General features: G+C 39.4%; 1 protein-coding gene across 1 annotated transcript in view; it reads left to right on the top strand.

Moving 5' to 3' along the window:
• The window catches only part of galt (galactose-1-phosphate uridylyltransferase), a 33,647-nt gene extending 11,456 nt beyond the window's left edge, over positions 1 to 22,191 (top strand). Inside the window, exons 7-11 of the mRNA XM_073478692.1 lie at positions 3,707 to 3,829; positions 11,978 to 12,110; positions 13,255 to 13,338; positions 20,904 to 21,058; positions 21,502 to 22,191. Coding sequence (XP_073334793.1) covers positions 3,707 to 3,829; positions 11,978 to 12,110; positions 13,255 to 13,338; positions 20,904 to 21,058; positions 21,502 to 21,600 — 594 coding nt within the window. The 3' untranslated portion in view covers positions 21,601 to 22,191. The remainder of the gene's footprint in view (positions 1 to 3,706; positions 3,830 to 11,977; positions 12,111 to 13,254; positions 13,339 to 20,903; positions 21,059 to 21,501) is intronic.
• Positions 22,192 to 27,420: the final 5,229 nt, after the last annotated feature.

Here is a 27,420-nt window from a genome sequence, read left to right as displayed (position 1 = left end):
CTTTGGTCTCGCAGGGATGGAGCTGTATGTTTTTTTATGTAAAAGGAGGAAGGAAATCGTTATGCTGCTGGAATAGTAATACACGTTTTTACGTAAGTATGCAGTATTAATTCTGTGGAGTGCTTAGAGTGTGTTTGAAAACATTTGCCTCTCAGGCGTGGATGGTTCCTGAGTTCATATTTACTCACCACTCTTGAAGAGCAACACTTGAAGTTAAAAGGAGCGATGATGTCATAATAGCTTTTAAAAGTGATGCCTGTTATTTTCAGAATTTCTGTCCTGTGGGAATAGAGTATATCTTTGTTTTTTCTCTGTGTATTATCTTTACTGTGTTCTCTACTTTTCTGTGAGAATGATAGATCCGTGCATACAAAAACACAGGTGTACAAACAGGCCCACGACTACAGATGTTGGCAGGCGTGCAAATATAACAACACACACTGTTGTACATTCCTGGAGGCATGCAGATGTACAGTATTTGCACATGTAGCTCACACTTCAACCATTGTCCGTCCATTTAGGTGTTTCCCGGATCACGATCATAAACATGCTACAGCCTTTAGCCAATGTTTAAAAGCCATCACGTTAATATTATGCCAAGCTACTTTCTGCTTCCAATGTGCAGAGAATCACAAGGCCTAGGGCGAAAATACAAACAAACGCTGATAATTTCCAGGATATATTTCATTTTATAAGCGCATTTAGTATTATTCATGCATCTAAACCCAGGACGATGCAGCTTTATGACATGTGCCCTCAAGGAAAGACCAGCAGGACACTAATACACTGCCTCCCAATGTAAAAAAACAAAACAACGCAGCTCCTCATCAAATGGACCCTTAATGCATTTCCTCTATGAAGTTAATGCAGCTTTTTCTCCCTGTTTATAAAGAATTTGTAGGAGCTTATGACAGTGAGATTCTTGCACTGCATTCTGGAATGTTTAATCAGGAGACAATTTGCCTCGCAGCCTTGAGCGGCGCTGCTTGAAGCGGCAGAGAATGCCTCTGATTATTACTCTGTTCATGCTGATGGAATATTATAATTGGAAGACCCACTCCTGGTGACACAAATACAATGTAATAGGCCTAATATCTCTCTAACAATTAAGACAAAAGGGTAAAAATACCCTATGGGAGCAGTATACAGTCATTCCTAACCGGGAGAATACGCTCAAATAATGCAAAGGAACCAAATTAGACCACAACCAGCTATAAACACACACAAACAGCTTTCCTCCCCAGCTCGGCAATAACTAATCAATATGCTGGTGAAGGTCTTACTCATCAGAGCATGAATATACACACACTTTAATACACACTTTTACGCTGTCGGGTTGCATGCATATACTTGTGTCCATTAGTTTGGATGATGTTATGACAAACCCATATATAAAACCCCCAATTGAAAACCTGAGTACGTTCTTATCCCAGGTAGTGATTTATCATGCAGAAGCCAGTCAGTAGTTACATTTTAAAGTCATTTAGCACTCTTTGCCGGCTTTTACAGCCATTAAAATACCATAAAGCACGAGCATAAATTATCCAGATGTCGGTCGTGATCCACAAAAAGCTTTCTGAAATGCAGTGGAAGTACGTTAGAAGCTAATTTCACAGCATAAAAGTGTTTTCCCCAAAGCGTGATTGAAAACGAAGTGTACTGCTGTTTGTAGAAGTGAGTAACGCAGACAAATGTTTTCCACGAATGAAATGACCTGCAGTATCTCATCTGTTTTCGAGCATCAAACTGCCTGTTTTTCTCCAGGGAAGTTTACTTTTCCATTCACAGTTAATACCGACGTCTCGTTTGGCATAAATACTGTCTGCTGCAGAATGACAGTTGGTGGCTGATAATTTAGTGTGACTTCAACAATATGCTTGGGAGTATTTGTAGTGTGATGCATTTGTTTCTCTGCAACCCAATCGCCAGAATAAATATTGGCAAAGTATGTTTTTGCAAACCATAGATATGTTGAAACTTTTTATTTCTTTATGTTGCAGCCTTACATTTCTTTATGTTCATTTAACAATGTTATGTCGTAACAAGACTGTGCTTATGGTCTGGTTAGGCTTAAGCACAAAAACCACTTGGTTAGGGTTCATGTTTTGGCTTAAAGTACCTGTTTTGGTCGCCAACAAACACGACTGGAGATGTCATGAGGTTTTGTTAATTAAAAATAAAAAGTATCTTGTTTTTGTTGCCACAAACATGACTGGAAATCGTCCTGAGATCTCCTTAAAAATTCCCAAATGATGAAATGCAGTCTTGAACTGCGGTCACTGGCTTGCCAGCCTTTCTCACCTGTAAACCCACCACCATCCCCTCCACCCCCCAATATGAAGACGATATAGCACTTTTTTTTTTTAAATTGTTGATACGGTACATATCCTATGACACATACAAATGTTGAAAGTTTTAGTTGTTTGCAAAAACATTAACTGCCAACATTTTATCCTGGAGACTTACAGCTGCATTGCCAACGCAACAGTACCATGGCAGGAAAGCAGAAACTGTTACAATTTAGGTTTTAGGCTACAGAGATGAAGACCTAAGTACTGACACACAGGCAGGATCGGTTGAATGCACTGTACTAAGACAGAGGTCAAATAATTGGCCCATCTAATTCAGCAATGTGTGGGCAGGCAGTAAGTACAGGCCAACAAGTCCGAGAGGGCATGCTACAGACAAGCAACAGGTCATGAATTGGCTGAAAACAGCCTGACTGCATCACCAAGTGAGCTGAATAGATGATTTGGTTGAGTGGAAGGTGCTGGTTTAAATGAAAACGGAGGTTTGTAAGGAAACATATTTAGCTGGTCCGAGACTATTTTCAACTAGATTTTGATTTAAACCTATGACTAGGCTCAAAGCCCCTGAATACTTGATTTCAATGTGTTCCTCTGTAAGATTTAATATTCAGTAGTAAATAGTAGGATATGAATAAGAATCAAGAGTTTAAATCTTAAAAACTCAGCTAATCTGCTCGAACAAGACTGAGTGGGTGTGGTTTAGTCAGATTTGGTTGATACTGACTGGCAAACAACTCACCAACTATCAACAGATTTTGAGTCAGATATTGCTAAATCCTGATATATGAACATCACCTTTTCTAACGTAACCCTGCCCACTTCAGGCTATTGACAGAAGTTCAAACCCTCCCAAAAATCTGATAAGAAATAACCACAACTGTTCTAGTTTTGGCAGAAAATGTTGTGCCATGTAATTTCAAACCCTAGCGCTAACAATCTGATTGAGAAACCATTTAACAGGACCTTTAATGTCTGTCGATAGAACCTGGCTGATGTTGTTCACTGTGATGAAGTACCTGTCTTAATTATGTTTCAGAGTCTGCAGGTTGATTTTCACACTGTATTGATATAAATGAAAGCCAGTGCCTGCCAGGGGAAACCCATTTATCAATCTAAAAAGTCTGAATGGAAAAAATGAAAATGAGTTTTGAAACCCAGAAATCTGTGCACCTGTGAACCTTTATTGATTGAGTGGTATTGATAAATGACCTCATTAAATCACAGAGTTAATGAGGTCATTTGAAATCAGGGCAGCAGGACAATTAGGCAGGTAGCTTGTTGCCCCTTTTATTTTCTGAACAGAGAATATTACACACTTAACTTGGAAGAAGGTTTTATAGATTTCTCTCTCATCATTATCTTCCTCCATCTCTTTCCTGCTTCCTGTGACATCATAGGTGTGGGCCAGCAACTTCCTGCCTAATGAACCTGCTCTGTCAGACCGCTGTCAGAGATCCTACTATCAGAAACATGGAGAGCCAATGCTGCTGCAATACGCCAGACAAGAGGCTGAGAGAAAGGTACTGCTGTACACATAAACACAAAGACAAATTACGTTTTAAAAGAACATTTAAAGCTAAATTTTACCCTCACAGACTTGTTTTTCTTGATTTACCGTCAGGCTGATTCCACAGCTGCACTATGATGATTTTTTTATGACTGAATAAACTGAATAAACAAACTGACCTTAAAGGACAACACAATTTCATACTGTTCTGCTCTGTTTATATTTGGCGGACCCTGCCAACTTTCTGTCTTCAAACAGTGTTCTGGGACCTTATTTTCCTCTGAGAACAGCTTGTTCATTCAGTTATGGAAAAAATAAATATTTCTGCGTTTGTATTTTTACCTCATTAATATTGTAAACATTACAATTCTGAGTTCGAATTTCTTCTCTTCAAAACTACAGTGCCCCTTTTAATAACCATATAAAGATGGCAGCTTTTTTTCAGCAACTGTGACATTTTACTCAAGTCAATGAGAGGTGTGAGATGTGCAAATTATTGTTAGTGTCAGGGACTTCAATCTCTGATAATAGTTTACATTATCGATTAATCTGCCGATTATTTTCATCACTAATTGTTTATTCTATAAAATCTTAAAAACTATTAAAAATACTCAACATACCATCTTCAGGTTGCTTCAGTGGTCCAACCTTCAGTCCAAACTCCAAAGACTTTTCATTTACTATCCATTATAATGAAGAAAAAAAGCAAATCCTTCTATTTAAAAAACTGCAGTTGGCAAGTGTTTGACATTTTTGCTTGAAATTGACTTAAATAATTAAATAATTATCAAAATAGTTGGCCAGCTTATTATATTTTCAATTGACTAACTGATTTATCGACTAATCATTGCAGCTCACTGAAGCACTAAAATTGAAAAGGAAGTTTAACTTTGTTCACCCTGGAATAATAGTTAGAAAAGAAATATGGCGTCCAGATGTGCAACAAATCTGGCATTACAGGCTTCAGAGGTCAGACACAGTTTATGAAACTGTGTTGTGAATGTTGTGAGTAAGTGAAGTAATACATGGCTTATAGGACCAGGATTTATTGGCATACAGCATTGAGATTGCAGATTACCACCAACTGAATACCCCTTGCCTCATACTCCCTATGGAGGCAACTAAAAACATTAAAGGCCCTCTCGAGAGGCAGTGTTTGGTTTGTCCCTTCTGGGCAACTGCAGAAACTGGCAGTAAATTAAGTGCTTCTTTTATATTGCCCAGTGGACTCCCCCCTCACTGAAATTTGGATTTGAAGACCATGTGCAATATCAGGAGTGATGATGGGGAACCTTTAAGCTGTGTGATAATGGTTTATAATGAACTTCAAAGGCTTGCTTTAAAAATGAAATATCTCAAAATATGCAAAACAGTGACATCATGTTTTTCTCACCCTGACTGCCCTCACTGCCTCTCCCTTCATCCATTCACCTTCCACCCTTTCCCGCCATCCTTCTCTCTCTTTCTCTTTCTTCATCCTTCTCTTTTTTTCCTCCATCAGCATCCTCTGCCTGTCGTTCAGTCACTGAAGCGTGTGATTGGACAGCAGAGACACTCATTAGCATAATGCTGCGGCATCCATCTTCAACCTGTGTGAAGATTAGAAAACCAACTCCGTTTGTGTGTGTGTGTGTGTGTGTGTGTGTGAGGGATTTTCCAGCCATGAGTGTGGAGCAGTAGCAGTAACCATCCCAGACAGGGTCTAACTGAGCACTGAGCACATTAAGCATGTTGGCAAATGTCTTATTAGTAAGCAGACATTTGGTGGAAACCGTGAACGAACTCTCTAAAGGAGAATTAAACTTGACGGAGCCATGACTTTTTGGTTTTGCTCCCTTGAGTGTGAAGCGATGACTCACTTATGCTACTTTATTATTTAGTACACTTAATCTCTGGTTATATTCTCAGCTAAAACCCTTCTTTAAGTTGGCTTTAGTCGTGTTTATCCAGTGATGAGCCAATCTGGCATCACCTTACCTTTTTAGGCTTTCAACCCTGAGTTTAAATGGTGATAAACAGGTTTTAGGTTTTTGTTATTCGTGTCATACAATGATAATTTGATGTCACTTCTTATCACCCTTTTCCCCACATTTTCCTGTGTTGATTTGATCTAGTGTTGTGCAAGGGGTTTTCTCTGTTTTAGACTTAAAGAAAAGCCTTCATGCCATTACATTTTAGCTTTAAAATATACAGCCATTTTCTTTGTTTTTAAATTTATGAATGTTCTTCCGTACTTTTCAAAACTATGAAAATTCCACTGATTATTTGATTTTGTTTATTAAGGTTTTTGTTTATGAATATGCAGGCTGTAGGATGCTGAATGACAAACGTTGTTTGTCTTAAAGGTTATGTTTGACTTTTTATTTAAAAAGCTCATTAGCTTTCGGTCAACAGTAAGATGTGACTTTCGATACCACTCTAATGTCTATACTGCAAATGCATATGGAGCCAGCAGCTGTTAGCTTAGCTTAGCATAAGCAGGGGAGGAAGGGACAACAGGACACCAAGCTCCCAGGAAGAGCACCAGGCTTTGAAGCCAACTTTTGTAATGGCCAAACTGCGTAATTACAACATCACGTGATGCACTGTGGCCCAAAAAGACTTTTTCCCCATAGGCTTTCATTGTGAAAGAAGCGGCTGGAAAACTGTGGATACTCTCAACCCCCACAAAATGACTAGAAAAGTCTAGAAAAGCCTCAAGATTAAATCATTTTATCTCTATTGAAGTTAGCTGGGCACTCAACTGGAAGTTGGTTGGCTTGGTCAGCAAAAGTCTCTCGTGCACAAGCATACACCGATCAGCCACAACATTAAAACCACTGACAGGTGATGTGAATAACATTGATCATCTCATCACAATTCGATGTTCTGCTGGGAAACCTTGGGTGCTGGCAATCATGTGAATGCCACTTGACACGCGCCACCCATCCAAACACTGTTGTGGACCAAGTATACCCCCTCATCACAACAACACTATCCGATGGCAGTGGCCCCCCAGCAGAACAATGTGCCCTGACACACCGCAAACACTGCTCAGGAACAGCTCGAGGAACACAATGAAGGGCCCAAGGTGTTGACCGGGCCTCCAAATTCCCCAGATCCCAATTCGATCAAGCATCTGTGAGACGTGCTGGAGCAGGTCTGATCCATGGAGGCCCCACCCCCCAACATACAGGACCCAGAGGATCCACTACAAAACGCGCTGGTGCCAGACACCACAGAACACCCTCAGAGGTCTTAAGTCCATGTCTTGACAGGTCAGAGCTGTTTTGGCTGCACACGGGGAACCTTCACAATATTAGGCAGGTGGTCATAATGTTATGCCTGACCGGTGTATATTGTTTGTTTAATCTGTACAAACCTGAAAAAAAAAATGAAAAAAACATGACTTTTTATTGTCCTGGATCGGTTCCTAAGAAATCAGTAGAGTCCAGAAAGTAAATGGCCAGATATTTGCTAAGCTAATCAATGGCATCAAACAGCATGCCATTTAGTGTTTGTATTGTTAGACAAAATAATTAGGACAGAATGTAAACACCATAATTCACAACATATCCTCATACCTAAACGACTGAATAAGTCGATTGCCAGTGGCTTCCAAAAATATTTATAACACCATTCCAAAAACCACAGGACCTGGACCTTCATTGTACTTGGTTAGGTTTAGGCAAAAAAAAGTATTTGGTTAGGTTTAGGAAAACATGGTGGTTGGGATTAAAATACCTATAAATTACATTATGATCGTACCGACGTGAAATAAGCAACTTAAGTTACGTACATGGCGAGACTTAACTACTACGTCGAAATAAGTCACCTTTGACCTTTGCTTTCACACTGGACAAGAACAGCAGTCTCCTGAATGAAAATCCTGCTTTTTTCCCCAAACTGTCCACCCCAGCCTCCTTCAGATGCTGACTTTTAGCCCTTTATACTACTTCACCTGACTTCCTCCTTTGCTGGCATAATAATTACTACAGCCACTACAGGTCACCGTCGAACAACAAATGTCAATATTGCTCATGATAAGCTGCTGTCACAGGTGGCCTAAGTGGTTGTGTTCCTGACGAGGTTGGGCTGATAAATCTCCAAAATTCTATGTCAGAAGTTTGGGCAAAGTACACCAACTTCTTTGATGTTTTTCATCTTAGTGGGTCCCACTAACTTAACTCTAACTTTTCCTGGAACAAATCACAGCCATTACTTTTGTTGATTAGCCACTTCACAGACAAAGCTGAAATCCAATTGAGGTCCAACATAAGAGGAGGGTTTCTTTACTCTGATTCAGCTTTGATTCAAGCTTAGATGAGGAGAAGTCTTTAAAGGACAGTAAAGTATTAAATTCTTCTTCAAAATTGACTTTGGGCTTGATGATAGAGTTTAAAGTGACCAAAGGAATTTGTAAACAAAGTAAGACAGAGGCAGAGAGAGAGGACAAAAGAAGGAGACAAAAGAGTGGATGGAGACGACAAGGACGGACACAGAGACACAAAGTCAAAGAGAGAGAGAGATGTGAAGGCGAGAAGGAGAAGAGAAATCAGACTGGCACTGATTCATTCAGGGAATGAGCTTATACCTGTTCTACTGGGAGTGTGTGAGAGTGTGTGTGAGAGAGAAAGGAGGGATAGCATTAAGGGTTCGAAGAGAGCGGAGTAGACACTAGACAGCTGCTCATGGGGACTGACCTTTATAAAATCAGAGTGGAAGCAGAATTGTGTGTGTGTGTGTTTGCTAGGATGCCTCAAACTACTTGTTCTTGTCCGCGTGTGTGTGTGTCTCTTTTCGCGCCTGTCCCTCTGAGCTGGGGTTAGGACCGTAAATTGGCACACTGCAGTGTTTGGAGGAGTTTGAATTGGGGTTCGGCTCCTTGGTGACACTCTTGACTTTGAAACAAAAACTTTCTAAGCTAATTGAATGATGCTCTGTGGGATTTGCAGTCCGTGAGGTGTCCGCTTTAGGACATCCTCCGCTTCCTCTCTCACTCTTCACTTCACTCCACCCCTCCTCCTCAATCTTCCCTTTCCATCCCGGGTTCTCTCTTATTTTTCTATCTTCATTGTTCTTCTTTATAATCCTGTTAAAGGCAGTGGAAGAGAGGATGTGGAAAAGAGAGTGAAGAGGGTTGAGAGGGTATATTGAAGAGGAGGAGAAAGCTGAAACTGGACCAGAAAAAATAGTTTTTTAGTTTATAGGTTGGAGCCGAATATTCGAAGTCAGTGTTTTTAAGTTTAAAAATCAATAATGGAGACGTAGTTTCAAATTATTTGTTGAAAGGGGAAACTGTAGTCGCTGTGTTATTGCAATAGGCAATAAGTATTATTTCTATACTCCAAATACAGTTCATTAAGAGAACTGACCGCTTAGGAAATCTTAGGGATTACGCACTAATGCATGGGCAAGTTTGTTCAAACCTCTGGGAGATTTACAGCCCAGGATGCCCAAACACTCTCTCTCTTTGCTCTGGTTGGTGTCTGGTTATGTTTAATTTTTGTTAAATTAGTTTCTATACTATTCACATAGAACAACACAACGTATGCATCCTGTATAAAAAAAAGAAAGAATTAGTATAAAGAGAAAGCACACAATTCATACACCCACGGTCCATCTGGCAATAAGCCAGAAAAAAGACACTCTTGATATTTTGACATGGTGAAGAGTGAGTGATCATTCAACAGCACAATGCTTGGTAGACAGGACATGTAAAACCAAATAACATTGGATAAAAAAAAAATTATTGGCCACTTGTCACCAAAAATACAACCTGGAAACACTCAAAAAGCATGTGGAAATATGTGCCAGTAGGTTTTTGGAACAATTCTACTTCTTGACTCTCTAAAAGAGCAAGTGCTAGACCTACAGCTAGCTAGCTAGCTGGATATATGGAAAGGAATCACACACTGTACACAAACTGATGTAGCTGGTAGTAAAAACAAACAGAAGTATCATATAACTATGTTGCTCTACGGAGCTTTTTAGCCCCTTTTTGATCATTGTTTTGATTTTGTGGCACATTTAGTGTATGTTTCTTTTCAGGAAAGTGGCTCTGATAAATTCACTGCATGCAACCTGCCCAACACCAAACAGAGTTTGTGGCTAGCTGGTGAACATTGGAGAGCATGAGGAGCATTCAGCAGCTATACAGCCACACACTTTTGACTTGTGTTCCTCAGGTGACCAGAGGATATGAATGCCAATGTTGCTTCCATCTGTTGTCTAAAAAGCCTGTTGTTTGCTAACAGCTTGGCCATAACAACTCGATAAGGTTGTTATCTGTCAGGATTGTGCGTTATTCATCTTGTTGTGGGATTATTCTGCCCCCAAGTGACCAAAAAAATCAAATAATACAGGTTCAAGAACTACACTCGACTGGCTATCGACCGTGCTGCAAATTGTTGTTTATGCTCTGAGGCCTTTACACACCAGCATTTCCATTTCAGTTTGTGATGAGACTGAGTTATTATGTTTGGAAAATGTATTTTAACATGCAGTTGCTGGAAGTCCAATGCAAAGAAAAACAAGAGAGGCAGCGCTTGTCCGTGTTGTTTTGGGATTAGTATGGAGCTGATTCCCACCACATTCCTACTGCTGCTGTACACACACACACACACACACACACACACACACACACACACACACACACTGAGCTAATCTATTTCTGATGGATTGTAATACAAAGGTCAGTTCCTGTTTGTGCCCACTCATCAGCTTGTTAAATCTCAGCTTCTGACACATTCTGCATTTAAACAGTTTATGATAATTAGGCTTCTTGCTGCAAACAGCCAATCCTGACTGACTTGTTTGTTTGTTACAAAATAAGAGCGTGCTCATTCAAGCTTTTCTCTATATTTTCTTCCACTCAATATTCCCTGTTTTTATTCACGTCTTTCTGGTCTGAATGCATGGTGGGAGGTGACTTAATAAGCCGAAGCAGTGTGAACAAGTTCATGTATTTATTACTGTCTTTCTTTATTTATATAAGTGTGTTCGTTATAAAATATGGGGGTAAATGTGATGCACGGTCATTTTCATCAGCATGTTTAATAAATATTCAGTGTAAAACAGTAATTACCTGCTTCATAAGCACCAAACAAGCAGAGAGAGGAGAAAGACTGTCAGATAACAGGGTGGGCATTTAAAAAAAAAACACAGCCTGGATGAGGGAGTTTTGAAGAGACGTATGGTGTTAAACCAGTACGCTCAGCCTGTATTAAAGTATTAAAAATACTTAATTATGTCAGGGGGGTCTGGTTTGACTTTGCCTCTGAAAAAACAAACTTTTCCTGGATAATTTCAACTCAACACCTGGTGTGCTTTCATTGCTCCTCCAGGGAAGTGTACTGCCATATTTAATATGCACCTGCTCTACTTTCTAATGCAGCATAGACAGGGAAATGATGGGCTGCTGCATTTCCTGTAAAAGTGTCTGATAGAATGTGAAATTGGCCAACAAGCCTTTAGAGAGGCAAAGCCCTGACCTCACAGTCAGGCTAACCATGTTGCACTAGCTTCAGTAAACTACAACTCACATGAGAATTTTCCTGTGCAGCAGGGTGTGTACCATGGGCTTTATGTAACTTTTTCTTTCTTACCAGTTAAGGTCATGTCAGTCTTTTCTAATGGTTTGGAAACAGGCCTGCACATTCAGCTGCAAATGTGAATGCTGATGCTTTATAAGATGTTTACCATGTTCACCATCTTCATTTAGCAGTTTAGCATGCTAACAATTTATCACCAACGGGAACCTCGTTAATTTAACCAGGTTTGACTATACAAAAACATGTCTCGATTATGGCCCTAGATAAAAAATGAATGGTTCACCAGCATTAATACAATTCATCCTGATTGGGACATGTATGTCACCATCATGGTGGCACTCATTAAGAGTCATTCAGTAGGGTTAATCCTCTTGGAACCATGAATGTGGGTAGAAATTTCATGGTAATCTATCCAGTAGGTGTTGAGTTTCCACTTGTCTAGCTATTGTTACAAATGATTTTGAATGATGTTGCCCGACTTCTGAATGAAACCTGAAAGTTCTGGTTTCACTTCAGCTATCTGTTAGTATATGTTAGTGTTTTTGACTTTGATGAAAAGTTCATAAATGATCATAAAATATATAAAATATCTTTTACATTCAACAACATTTCAATGTTGTCTCTTTTAGGAGCGCGTGGTGGTGGAGAGTTCTGATTGGCTGGCGGTGGTTCCATATTGGGCAACGTGGCCCTACCAGACGCTGTTGTTACCACGACGACATGTCCTCAGGATCACCGACCTGACAACAGAGGAGAGGGAGGGTGAGTGTGTTTGCGAAGATACTGACAGTGAGAGTGACTTGGAGCGCGATAAGGCAATTAAGACGAGTTTAAGGTGAGTCAGCGGCTCAGTGGGGAACCTGCAGGTTTGATTCCCAGCCAAGGTGCCTCCTGTGTGTGTGTGTCTCTTCCATGATAATTCACAACACATGCAAGCTTCTCAGTGAAGGAAACTTTTATTTTACACCCTTCATGGACTTTTGCTTCATGGAATATGACCACATTCCCAAATCAGAATTTTATTGAGATTTGCTTCCCTTTCTTTCTTAAATCGTGGTGTTTAAATGACTCTAGCAGGTGGTGTTGTTGTCAGAGAATGAATTCTCTGAAGATCCAGGTGATCTAGTGAGATTACCGACCATTCTTTCTCAAGGACAAACACCACAGCGTCTTTAAATTAACTAAGGGCTCATTTGGAAGACTTCTGTTGACAGTCGCGAGTCTGTTTATCTGATTGAGCCCGTGCGTAATGAAGTCGCGAAGCCCGAGGCACATAGATAAGAAGGATGAGTGGGATAGGTGTCTTCTGAGACACAGCCCATTACCGCTGTTTCACACTGAACTTCGGAGACAAATCAGCACAGAAGAACAAATCGAAATTGGCTCCTGCAGTCGGAAGATGTCAGGAAGGATGATGTTTTTGTGGTCTGAACTAACGTCTGATTCAGTGCTTACAGTCACATCAAACTACCGATTCACAGTTTTTGCCTGTTCTGTAGTTTGCTTTAGTTTCTTACTTGCTTCAAATTTGAATCCATATTTTGATTCCAGCTGTCCAGGATTTGTGTTATAGAGAAACTTGTTTGTGTTTATCTAACTATGCGCTTTGTTTTTCTTTCTCTGACTTGTTCTTGTGTTCAGGCATTTCTTTTATTTTTAATTTACCCTCAAGAATATTAAAAGTTTCATCTTCATTTCAATTTACAGCATGTCTAGTTGTACATTTCTTTCTCACTTTGCAGTGACTTTTTTTTTTCTACTCTTGTATGCCCTCGCTTCAACTCCCCTTCCTTGTGGCATTCATTATTAACAATACTCACTTACAAATGTATTCTTTCTCCCCCCTGCCTACCTTCCTGCTGTCTTCTAACTATATCCCCCTCTCCTCTGTCTGTCCGTGTATCAGGTCTGGCTGACATTATGAGGTGCCTGCTGACGAAGTACGACAATCTGTTTGAAATCTCTTTCCCCTACTCCATGGGCTGGCACGGTAAGACAAACAGTGGGAGAGTGGGAGGGTTTAAAAGGAAAAGTTTTGGTATAAATGTGATAACCTGTTTTAAGTCTCTTTTGTAGAGTGAGACAAAGAGAACGGGACAGATGGGGGCAATGATTAAAGATAATTTTAATTTTAAAGTCAGTTTGATATGTGAATGAGCTCCAGTCACAGTCGTCTGAGGGCTCGTCTGAATCTTAATCTGCAAAAGCCAGTCATGAAATATGTGAAGTCTTTTCACAGTTGAAGTTTTAAAAGACTGTTGAGCCAAATTAAAGTGGAGTGACAAGCGATAAAGTAGGAAGAGATGCATTAAAATGCTTTCACACCTTGCCTCAAGTTTTTCTTCACACCCTTCGCAGTCCTGCCTCTCTCACTTTTTGCACTCTCATTTCTTTATCCCCTCTTCTCATTCCTTTCTTTCCTCCTTGAAGTCAGCATTCACTCTGTGTTGTGCTGTTAATGTTAGATTGAAATCATTTGTGGGTTCTCTGCACATCTTTCCATCATTTTCTTTGTAGTATTAGAAGCTGTGGTTTGGTTACTGTGTTCCAGTCTTTTCCCTCTGAAAAATAATTTGTGCATTATTTTATGCACCAACAAGGCATTAATATAAAATATGAATAGTAATTAGCTTGTCCATTGTGATGGGAAAGATGTGTATAAATTAAAGTGCAGCTTAGGTTTCCTACAGGTTAGATAACTCACACATTATCACATCCATGCGTGCCCAGGACACATCAGCATATTCAATGTTTTCTTTTAGATCACCACCAAGTAAAGCAGTGGGTTTCACAGGTAAAGAGCACTCATAGTGTAAATTTAAGCTTTTTATGATCATATAAAGTTCCATAGGGAGATAGAAAACACTTTTGGATTTTAACTCCTTAAAAAGTTTTTGAGTTAAACAAGGTGTTATTAACATCTAAGGACTTAAACATTGAGCCGATACATAGCACCGTTAGCATTAATGGTGATTCGCTTATCTTTACACCTGATTAATATTAATCTTATATTCACATTCCTTATAGCTCTATTTTTGAAGAAGAAATTAGAATGTTTTTGAGAGAAACATGCTGCTAAATGCTAAATATTCAAAAGCTAGTTGCTAACTGTGCCTGTGTAGCATTTGGTGCTGGTAGGTCATTGTACACTGGGGTTTTGGAGCTTTCTTTTCTGAAAACAGCTGGAACAGATGCTGATGAGAGTGATCCAAGACAATAAAGTGTGGGTGGTTAAAAAAACAACAACTAAACAATGAGCTGAAAGATGGTAAGACGCGACGTAGAGCTGGGGGGAACTGCACAGTCAGGTGATAACTATGGATTTGTCGCCATGAGCGACACCTTTCACATTACATATAGTCATTTGATCTACTGCTAATATAAAATATTGATTACAGCAGCTTTAAGGTTGATATACTGAAAACAACCCAATGGTTTCAATCTCTTTTGCTGAATATTTTATACTGGAAGGAAAAAGTTTCCCACTTTTAGTTTATGAGGTCTGTGAGTTAGACTTGTTTGTCTCTGCTGCCTGTCCTTCCAGGTGTTGTTCAGACTTTCTTCTAGGAGCTGGCTCACAAATTCGTATCCCCGGAGAAATAGTGAATAATCATGTTAGAGACGAATGTAAGAAGGTTTTACTTTTGTTTGCTGAACTCTTCTTGGCCCCTGGTGCCGAGAGGAGTTGTAATCCTGTTGTTTGAGCTCGACAAACAACTGACGCATCAGATATGAGCATTTTACATACAGTGTGTCGAGCTTTATATTAACCTCATTAATTAAAAATTAAGACTTTACATAGTGAGTTTGATATTAATTCCAGACAATTTCCATGGCTGAAATTAATTAAGTGAAGACTTTTTTGACACAAATCTGCAGTAAGTTTAGGTTGCTGTTTTCAATGTTTGCTGCAATTTTCTCATCGTTAACATGTTCAGTTTAATTTCAGTTTTCTGTTTCACCATTCTGTGTCTGGATCCTGCTTCTATTCTCCTGTGGTTACTTTGGCACTACCACTGTCAGAGGAAGCAAAAGAACCAGTACCGAGACAGCGAGCAAGAAGATAAGCAAGCAAAAAATGCTCGGAAATGTCATCTTTGCAATGAGGGTCGAATAACCTTTTCCTTTTGAAGGAACATGCAGAGTGAAGTGAATTTGCATAGCCAAAAATCCAAAATACATCTATTTTGCATCACAGCAGTCAAAAGGTGGTTATGAATCTTCTTTTTTAACTATGGCAAGCTGACGGTTTAATTGGCTTGGTGTGATGAAGTAGCTTGCACAAACACGAAAGACTGCAAGCTTTGTACAGACAGGTGAGGAACATCCGTCGAGACAACTGCAGTTCAGCACAGACATCCGCTGATATTTACCTGCACTGAGACGTTGAGTGAATTGTCTGTTGTGAGCGGGTTCAAGCTGGAACAAAGGTTAGCAGAGAGCAGTGAGGCGATGAGTGATGTGTGACAGAGAGGAGAGCGGTGTCATCACGGCTGAGTGGTCTGAGTGAGCCTGGTAGAAGCCAAGGGTGGCAGGTTCAATCCCTGCAGCATTCTTGTCCTGCTGAGTTGTTTCAAAGAGTGGAAACCCGACTGTTCACCAAATGTATATTATTCTCATAGGTGTCATTTACACTGGGGATGCTGGGGACATGTGGCCACCACTTTTTGAAATGACGAATTTGGACCCCATAACTTTTTAAAGGCTTACATAGTGAAAAATATGCTAAAAAAATAGCTCGTACCAAGAAATGTTGACTAACAAATGAGATTAAAGGAATTTTGATGCGCCATTATGCAAGACTACAGCCTGGATCTACAGACACTTGACAAATTAAAGTAAAACCTTAATAAATAAGTGGAGAAACTGGTGGTTCTATTATACTCTGTAAATCAATACAAAGTTACGAGTGGTCAACATTTTGTGTGTTGAACATTGCCGTCCCAATGGGGGTGATCTCTTCCAGTTCCTCCATCCAGAGGGCATGAATTGCTGAATTGTTTGTTAAGTATGAAAATGATGTGAATCATATGCTATGGCCTTCGCAGTCACCAGATCACAACTCAACTCAAGTGTTGGACAGCACATGTTTTCTCACATCTGGAGAATGACATTTGTGTTTGCAGCACTTCAGAAATTCACTATAATGCTGTTTTGTCACACATTTTTACCTTTATCAACCTTACCTTTATTTACCTTATTGCATTTAGCCATAATGCAATCTCCTTTATTTTTTTTATGAAACGTGCTCCCCTATTTATGTTGGTGTTTCCTTTGTCACCGTTCTTTAGATGCATCTTGTAAGCAAGTAGGACATGTTTCTATGACAGACCTCAGGTGTATTTCTGTTGCACAAATGGCATTTTATTTTTGTCAAAATTGTCAATGTTCGCTTGGCCAGTCCACCACTTTGGTCCACACTGAAAATCTCAACAACTATTGGATGGATTGCCATTAAATTTTGTCCAGACATCAATAGTTGATAATGATGATGATGATGATGATGATGATGATGATGATGATGATGATGATGATGATGATGGCTATTCCCTGAGTCTTCATTTGTGGTTAAGATTGAAATGTTTTTACAACGTACAATAACTTTTGTGCGTCGGTTTCATCCAGCCACATCATCAGGACAGAACTGTTGTTACTGAACAAATACTTGCAACATTCCCACCAGCCTCATCTGTACTGAGTGTTAATTAGCATCTATTAGTATGCTAACAGGCTTGAGGGGAGTGGATGACCAGGGGAAACAAGGAGTGAAGCTGAGTTCAATAGTGATTTAAATAATGGAAATAAACAAACGAGATTTTTCTGGCGCTAACATGCTGACCTTCATTTCATTTAAATTCTGCTTGGATCCTTTGTTAATTGTTGCTTCCCCAGTTACTGTTAGTGATTTGATAATTTGGCTTTTGTTGTCCAGGAAAAGTTTGAGAACCACTGCACTAAATTAAGTTGGTGATCACAGATAACATTATACCTGTTGAACATAATCATGTTAGCACTATCAATGTGAGCATGTTCGCTTAAAGCACAGCTGCCAGCCTCATTGAGCCATTGCATAGCTGTCGAGTCTCAGTCCTGTTCAGACATCAAATGGAATAATTGGAATAGTTTCAGAGTTTGCTGAATTTCTAATTAAATCAAAGATATTATACCTTCAAGGTTAATGGTGTCCGTCTCCACTATTTCAACATAGACCAACAATTACCACCGGCAAGAAAAATTCTCATTAACAAGGCCAACCTCCTCAATAGTTTCCATCAGGCTGTATACCTCATTCTCCTTCTCTTTCCCTTATAATGTTTTATCTTTTTCTACTCCTCCAATTCCAAATTATGGGCTTCTTGTGATGGCTTTCATCTTTTATGAACAGCTTCAGGCCGCTGAGGTGTGCACATAGTCCTGACTAATAAGAACTAACGATCAGGTTGAATATTCAGGAAAAGACCATTTTTAGGCCATGATTGTATCATCTCAGATCCATTTCATAGAATGAAGGGCTGTAGCTTTGTTGACATTTATCACCTGCCAGTCTGTTTTTTTAGGATTTTTTTTCTTTTTTTTTTTGTTTAAAGCAAGGCAGCCCACATGAAAGATGGTTTATAAATAGAGAGAGATGATACACTGGGAATGAAGTGTGGAGAAAAGGACAGAGGGCATGAGAGGACACCTTTTTTCTTTTCTATTTTATCTGATATCAAATCTTTGAAGTAAAATCTCAGTCTAAAAGTTGCCTGTGGTGAAGGCTCCTACAGATCTTGTGTTAAGTTTTGGCTTTAATCTCCTAGTCTGTTTTATTTCGAAGATGGAGACTAAACTCATAGGTCAAGGTAGAGATATGTGTTTTTTGGCAGGTAGTCGATTCATCTTATTTTCTGTGGCACACAGGGTGGCAGATGTTTTCCTCCATTTTCCTTTTAAGTTTTTTACTTCTTAAGTGAAATTTCTCTTGAAGCAACTAATGATACCAAAAATTCAGCCTTTATAGTGTCCTCATTAAAATGTACAATGCCAGAAGACGGTGTAATACTACGCACATGCATGTTTCACACTACCTCCTACTTTTTCTCGGGGTTTTCAAACTACACCTGCCTGTCTAATTATCTGTGAAATGTCACAGTTTGGTTTATAAGCAGCCTCATGTTTCTCGTTATGCAAAAAAATGAAATGAGTGAGAGGAAAGTGTCGAGATGAAGACAAGGAAGAAAAGATCAAGAAAGAGGCCAAGCAGCCAAGTTGATAATCACTTTGATATCACATGTTAAATACAATAAACTAAACGACTCCTCCAATGGATTAATGAGTTAAATATCCCACCCTTACAGACCACATGGATTTCCCATGTTTTCCACGTGATCACATGTTGCCACATATGTAGCCCATAATTTTGGTACCGTATGTTGTAAGATGTGGCACCACATTGTATCATTATAAACATTTTATTCATGAAATATGATCCAGTTTCATTTTAACTTGTCAATAAAGCTGAAATTGGTGTTTTTGTACATTTATTAGTGAGGTCTGGTTGAACAAAATTTTGGTGGGTTTCACATATGATCTCATGGGTATAACGTGTCTATTTACATGGTTTCACATTCAGTATCAATGGGTTTCACATGTAACCCAATAGGTTTCACAGGGCAATATACATTGGCATAACATTGGCATACGCATATGACCATATTTGTTTTTGCACATGCACAACTAATGTTTTTTCCTGTAAGGTCAACTTTTATTATGATTAACAGCAATTAACAGGTCCCCTGATAATATTTTTTTTTCATGCAACATGAAAAATGTTAAGGCAGAGTGAATCTGATGAAGCAACATGCAAAACGTCCTTGTTGGTTTAAATGTAATTGCTAACAAAATAGTGTCAATGGTATCCTGGTGTGTGCTGGAATATTGATTTTTTTTTTTTGTGTGTGCGGTTTGTCCTGTACCAGCTGCACCCTGAGGAGAAGCACTGCTGTGCAAAGGAGCTCTTCCGTTTTACCAAATATGTTATGTTTCCAACTGTTTTTTAATTGCTAGAACTTTCACTCCCAAAATAACAGTGTTATTTTTCACTTTATCATGGGGGATTAAGGGAAAATAGACTGCTGAGATTATAATAGGGCACGCAGCGTGTCTGTCGCACACACAGACATACGGCATACACATTGACCACCTAATTTTGGGAACAAACACTGATCCACACACACACGCACAAAAAGAGCTGGCCCACATAATGAGTTGCGTTATCTCCCCATCTGTGTTTGCGCTTTATTTTAGCTCATTTTGAAGCAACCAGCTTTTATTTTGGGGCTAGGCTTATTAGTGGCAAATATGAGGAGAGAAGAGGTTGGAAGGCGTTTGAGTCGCCTGGGAAATTATGGATAAGCTAAATCTACCTGCTTAGTCCTTCAGGAGGAAAACACAACACATTACAGACTGTTTAACTGGTTGGATAAAGGACTGGGACACAGCAGGGGAGAGATAAACATGAAGGGAGGCAGAAAGTTAGTCACACTGAATCATTACAGTACATTGCAATACGCTGGATATACTGCATAGAAGCAGTAGAACATGTATCACATATACAGTATTATTACTGTATTATTACACTGTTACAACTGGTGGGCCCCAATCCAGAAATATCTGTAATTTCATTCTAAATTATGCACTCTTTTCAATTCTCACACACATGCAGCAGAACAAACACACCCAAAAACCAATCTAAAAGTGCTTAATTGTCTACTAATAGGAGCCTCCATCTCTATTCATCCCTTATCTGGACTCCTCAGTCCTTTCATTGGTCTTCCTTTTTCTTTCACCATTCATTACTTTCCTTTATGTCAACCTCCTGTCTGTGTCTGATCAGAGCCCGCTGTCAGGAAACTGACTCTAAAGGAAAAGCTCTTATTGAGAATATAATGTCTCCAAGGATTGATGAAAAAACTTTTGTGTTTTTTTAAGAGAGATATGTTTTGGCTCCCACATCTGATTACCTTTCGCTAAAATCAGAAAGCAGCACAGGCAACAAATAAGGCAGCCAGATGTTAAATACAGTCTCAGCTCACTGAAATGTATCTGCGGTACTGAATGACCCTCATGAGAGGATTAAGAGACTTGTAATTAGAGACTAATATTATCACATGGCTTGTGTTCGGTGAAATATGGTTTGTAATTTGCTGCAGAATTTTTATTCTACTAATTGCGGACATGGCAGATTCGAACAGGATTCAAATAAAAAGACTATATCTGCACCTTTCCAGCTAACAGTGCTCTGGGGACCTTATTTTCCTCTGAGAAAAGCTTGTTTTTTCAGTTATGGAAAATAAATATTTCTGAGTTTGTATTATTACCTCATTAATATTGTAAACATTAAAATTCTGAGTTTGAATTTGTTCTCCAAAACTACATAGTGCTCCTTTAAAGTTGTAAAAACACTCAACCCACCTTGATTATTTTTACCAGCCAGTGTGACCAAAGCCTCTGATTGACTGGGTGAGTAAAGCTGCCACCGTGTCTCCAGTCTAATGTCTTCCTCCCTTTTTTCAGGAGCCCCGACTGGCCCCCATTTAAAGGAAGACAACTCTCACTGGCAGCTGCATGCTCACTACTACCCTCCTCTGCTGCGTTCAGCGACGGTTAAGAAGTTCATGGTGGGGTATGAGATGCTGGCCCAGGAGCAAAGGGACCTCACCCCTGAACAGGTGAGTACTGGAACATACCCTTGTGAAAACCCAGGTTTATACAGTAGGGAGACTGACGTGTGTTGTAGGTTGAGCTTGTTGAGATTGCAGTTACATTTCTGGCCTCTAGTTGAGTTTTTTTTTTGATGCAGAGCTTTTTGCAGTTAAAAAGGTGGATGGTGATGAGTCATAACTCGTATAGCAGCTTTAGAGATTAAACTTGTGACCTTTACTATGGAGATGTCTTTTAATTTATTGTGTTACTCAGTTTTTCAAGTCCACTGATTTAAATGTGAGATACGAAATAAGAGGCTTTGTTTTCACCCCAGGCCATCAAAGGCCCATCATCAAAAGCTTACCATTTTGCTGCATACTAATTATAATGCAAAAACAATTGCATTGAATTCCCTCTCTGTCTTTGCCTTTGTATTTAAAGCTGCACTGCTGTGTTCTTGTATTTTTAGGCTGCTGAGAAGTTAAGGAACCTACCAGAAGAGCACTATAAAAATAGAGACAACCAGGAGAAAGGACGTGGAAAAGAGAATGAAGATGGAGGAATCTAAAAGCTAAAGAGGAGGGACAGCTCTATTTAAACTACAGTATACTTTTTTGGGGAAATAAACAGTGGATGTTTTGCTTTTTGTTTTTGAAAAAACATTTCAAGTTCATGATAATTAACTGTGACATGATTCTCTGAACTGGTGCAACATGTTGAAGTGCCTTTCTGAACACAGGACATTAAAATATTCTTCCTTGCACAATTTACAGTATATGTTCATATTTTAAAGACATTTCTGTGCACACAAAGCTAGTACATGGCTCCTTTTTGCAATTATAAATTGGGCTTCTAACAAAACGTGCTTAGGAACCCATCCTCCATGTTTCAGGGAGATAATGAACATTATTCTTCTCCTCTCTGCTGTCCCTTCTGCAGTATTTAAACAAACTTTGTTTGTTGTTTGGTTATGTTGGAAACCTTTCAACCACAGAGCCTTTTTCTTCCAACAACACAATGAGTTTTTTGTGATTCAAATGAATTCCTTTGTTTCTCAGGATTGTATTTTACATTGAAAGCAATTCTTGAATCAGTCTGACAGCTTTCAGCGTCAAATGTGTGACAGAGTTTTATATTGAAAATAAATAATTTGACGGATGCCATTTCTCCTGTTTATGTTAACAGAGTCAATATTATCCTGAAATAACATTGAGTTTGCTTCATGGCATTCTTATCAGCTCCAACAGTGCTTTTGAACACTGAACAATACTACTCCAACCCAATTTTCAGAATATATGTTGGCAATGTACATTTCTTTAGGTTCAGTTTTGTGTTTTATGTTGTGACAATACTGTGCTTATGAGCTGGTTAAGTTTAGGTATAAAAACCACTTGGTTAGGGTTAGGAAAATATCATGCTTTTGCTTAAAATACCTCTTTTGTTGCCACAAGCACGGCTGGAGACGTCCCAACTTCTGGTCAAAGATATCCATTTTCTGTTGCCACAAACACAGCTGGAAATTGTCCCAAGGTCCACTTAAAATATCCAGTGGCGTCATGCTTATAAGTGTTGAAAGGTGATGGTCCTTCGTTAAAAATATCCAGTGGTTCCGCACTGACAAAGGTTAAAAAGCAGTCTCGAACTGTAAGTCAGCCACCACCCTCTCCACCTCCAGATGTGATGTTCAAGTCATAAATATATGATGTGAGTGTGATATGACACTTATTGTTGAAATGTCAATATGGTATGCAGCCTATTACACGTACAAATGTGCACATATCAGTGGTTTGCAGAAACATTAACTGCAAACATTTTATCCTGTCGAATGTGCCATGTATTCAGTGTTTGAATCGCCTACAACTTGTCATTCATACTAGCTGGAACAAGTCAAGGATTAAATACAGAATTTCGATGCTTTTGTGGTATGTACAGTACACTGCTACACTGCCAGATGTGTTCATTGTACTTATTCGACACTACACCTGCCAATGGGGGAACAAAAGTGCTCTAAATAAGACAAGAGGTCGGGGATGGCTAATTAATGAATGAGGGAGAGATTTGGGACAAGGCATTGTTTTGAATATTTTAGCACCATGGAGAGAGAAATGGAGAATGGGGTTCAGCATTCAGCACCATGGAAAGAGACACTGAGTGGCTGAGTTGGACTGTTTTAAGCACCACAGAGAGAGACAGAGAGACCTGAGGTGAATGTTTCAGGATGGGATCACATTTTTTAAGTGCATCTTAATAAAGAGTGCGGCAGGGACGAGGCACTCTTGCAGGCTAACAGGAAGTATTAAAACACAGCAATATGTATTTCACATTATCTGCTTAATTTACATTTGTTCCGCATGCAGTCTTCATTATAATTACTTCATTATAATTAAATACTGAATATAAAATTAGAATTTGAGTATCAGCTGTTTCTACAAGTATATATGCAGGGAAATTCAATGGATACTCTAACATATTAAAGCTGAAAGGATGGAGATACACGTGGACTTGGATACCTGCAAGGTTCACAACAACTTGAACATGCAAACAAAAATGCCAAGTGCATTCTTAACATGTTAAATGAGGTGTGCTCTCACCATGACGACAGCAGATGGTAGTGTTGCTTAAAAAGTGAGAAAGATGACCTGGATATAAGCTCAGAATCTGACTGTGCTTTAGCCTAAACAAATATTGTTAAATGCAATTTCCCCTTCTTTTTCTTCAGTTGGACTAAAAGCTTCACGCTTGTGAACTTTCTCTCCCTCAGCAGACAGGTCAGGGTCAGTCACAGAATAGCACCACTAGAGCAAATAGGTGCTCAGTATTGTGCTGAAGGACACTTGAGCAAGATGTGAGCCATTATGAGGCAAGAGTCTGTCTCCTGGAGTGCACAGATAGGCTTTATGTCTGTAAACACTACTCTGCTGCAGCCAGTTGTTCTCAGTGTCAGTGTTCAACCTCTTAAACACATAGTTACAGTGTTCATGGTGCCTTTTATAGAGAAAAGTAATTTTGTGGAACAACAGTACCAGATAATGGACAATTAATACAATGAAAGATTCAAAGTGAAAAATGCATTGCTGTGAGAAGAATGTAATTTCTTGATCAGGCAGTAGAATTAGGAGTAGTAGCAGTTGATGAGATCGACTAATGCAAAAGCAACAGATGGCACAGGACAGACAGTGATCCATTCAATGTATCAACAAATTCATAAAAGTGTAGTTTTTGATGGCTTGGGGCACACAAGTACAGGACTGAGTCTTGTATTTTGCATCAGAAGCAGTGTTGTAAAAAGTACCCAAGTCATACTTGAGTAAAAGTAAAGACATCATGTTAAATATTACTTTGGTAATGAGAAAAATCACCCATTTGAATAGTACTTGAGTAAAAGTCTTAAAGTATCTCATATTAAATGTACTTAAGTATAAATAATACAAGTAAAAGGGAATTATACTTCAAAAGTTAGTTATACTATTATCATGTAATCTGCAAAGTAACTAGTAACTAAGTACAATATTTGCCTCCAGAAAGTAGTGGAGCAGGAGTATAAAAGGAGCAGAAATATTGAAATACAGTAAATGTACTTTGTTACATTCCACCATTGATTAAAGTAAATTATACATATCTGTATTGATATACTGTATACAAGGGGCTAAAATACTCCTATCAATGAGGGTCCTCACAAGTATGTAAGTACAAGCCTCTGTGTGTGTGTGTGTGTGGGTGTGGGTGTGTGTGTGTGTGTGAGTGTGTGTGTGCGCGCGCGCCCTGATCATATTTTAATTAAAGCAATTTCAGCTCCAACTGCCTGTCAAATTAGTCAGATGGTAAGGATTGGTAAGGACCATATGGCCATTTCTCCCAGAACTACCTAAGTTTTATTTTCCACCTGTCAGGAAGCCTCTGGATTCACTTCATTTCAGCGTGATATCAAAATCAATTTGCAGAAGCTCTATTTTCATGTCGGCACGGTGGAATCTTCCCAGGGAGTTCTGAGGTTAGTTGCTACAGTAGACTGTGCAGGTTTGGCATCTTGGTGAGTCACCGCGCGCCACATGCGGAGGAGAGGCGTAGTAGAGGGTGTGTGTAATGCCAATCCAGCAGTGCGCTGCAATTTATGGTGCCAAGAATGAGTGTGTTTTGCGTAGTCAGATTAACACGGTTCCATGAAAGATTCAAAAATTCAATCAATTACAACTTCTCTCTCTACTAATAACTCCCTCAGATCTGTCCAGGCCAACTAATCCTCCATCCAAAACACCGGGTAACCGGGGAAACAGCTGCATGCGTCATCTTCTTTCCAACAAGTCTGGCTACAGCGTCCCCTGGAACTCCATATTTTTCAATCACAATCAGGGAGCATAGCATAATATATATATGCATATATTTTTTAATCAAATTATCATCTTGTGCACGCACACAAGATATAAAATGAGTGTTACAACCTCCTCCAAATAAGGTCTAACACAAGACAAAACAAGTTGTAGTTTAAAGGAAGGTACATTTATTAATTAAACAACAAACAAAGGGAAAAACCCCTAAACAATCGAACAAACAAATAAACTGGTGGGCCGGCCAAAATAAACAAAAGAAGAGCAGCCACCCAGACCAACCCACAGGGCCGTCAGAGCTGGGGGCTAACCCTCTACCATAACAAAAAGGAACAACTAAACCTACTTGAAACAAAGCCATGAAAACTAGACTACCACACCCATCTGATAAACATAAAACAAAACACCACAGCCAGCCTCCCAGCCAACTGACTGCATCCCTGGTCAGCGTCAGGTGGAATGAAGTAAGAGTGAGAGAGCCAGAGCCTAGTGCCCTACCCCCTCTTATTGGATTTTCCCAATCAGCCAGACTGCTATCACCTGGCAAGGAGAGAGGCCAATCACCAGCCACAGTGACACATCCTGGCCAGCAGAGAGGGACCATGTAATAATGAGCACCTCACAGGACTTTAGGGGCTCCACCTGCCTCAACTACTTTAAGTGGGATGTACCATTCACTCAGGCGCAAGTCACTCGAGTCAGGAGGTTATGTTTCTCCTATTGTCATTTCTCCATAAATACTTGGTTTTGTTTACCCCATCTTGAAAGACGAATATGGAACTAAAGTTCCTTTGCCTTCTTGTTTCTAGGAGTTGCATCATTTAGTCTGGCCTCACCTTCTTATTTTTCTCAGATCAAGAGGAACCTTCGACTCAGTTCTGCTTTCCATATCCCCACATTCAGCTCATATTTAAGGTGAATTTCACTTTTATCATGCATAAACATTGCATCAGATATTACTTATCCATCTTATATTTCCTGCTTTTTAATTTCTTATTCAAGGTGTAGCCCTGTCCCACAAACACACACAAATATTTTTGGTGCAGTGCCTGTTCTATGTGAGCTGGGATCCACCGTGATAGTCTACATGCGATCTTTGCGTGTACTTTTGTCATCATGCATCGCCATAAGTCAAGTTTACAGTTTACATCGTAGTCCACCCAATCGCCAGAATAAATGTTGCACTGGTGTATCTTCTTTATGACTTTCGTTTTTGTCAGATGCCATTTTAATCCATTATTTCTTGGCTTTGTAGCGGATTACAGACTATCTATAGGTTGGCAGCTGGATACCACTGTTGAAGAAAAAGCAGATCTAGCATGTCCTTGTTTATTAGAAAAAAAAATCTGTTTCCTTCAGCCATTATCGCTCCTTCTTTTTTATTGATTCACTAACCATTCCCCTTCAGGCAAGAAACTTTCTTTTTTGCAATATTTCAGCTTTTTTGTGGTGAGTGGGGGGCTGTAAATGTGCAATGGCACATGGGCAGTGACATATCCACACAAAGCAACACACACTCACCAGTTTCATTATTTATACTACTTCAATCTCAGTTTCTCCATAAATTATTAATATTGATTCCAGGTTTTGTTAAAATATACGGTTGAACAGCGCAGATGTGCAGGTTTACAGACCGAGAGGATCTCTGAGGGCATGGATGTTGGTTTGACAGTTTGTGTGTGCATGTGCGTGTGTGTGTGTGTGTGTAAAGCCCTTTTTATGTACTGTGACAGACCTCATTCATTCAGGTCAATATTTATCCAGTCCTCCAGGCTCACCGTGGATCCTCTTCTCATCTATTTCATCACTCCTTCGAGACTCTGTGTGTGTGTCGGTGTGTATGTGTGTGTGTCCAAAATATATTTTTTTATATTTCTTTCTCCACACAGATAGCGAGGAATATGTGTGTGTTTGTGTCGGTGTTTGTGTTTGTGTGTAACCTCAGTGTATCTCCTCAGTGGCAGAGGAAGGAGGATTGTTTTGCTCTTTTGCCAAACAGATTCTTGTTGCTTGTCTTTTTTCCGTTCAGGTTGAGAATTGTTCTCCCAACACAGCTAATGATG

The sequence above is a fragment of the Pagrus major genome, chromosome 12, assembly GCF_040436345.1.
Source record: "Pagrus major chromosome 12, Pma_NU_1.0".
In the NCBI taxonomy this organism is placed as follows: Eukaryota; Metazoa; Chordata; class Actinopteri; order Spariformes; family Sparidae; genus Pagrus; species Pagrus major.
Note: the sequence above shows the minus strand (reverse complement) of the source record. Positions and strands in the feature narration are given on the sequence as shown.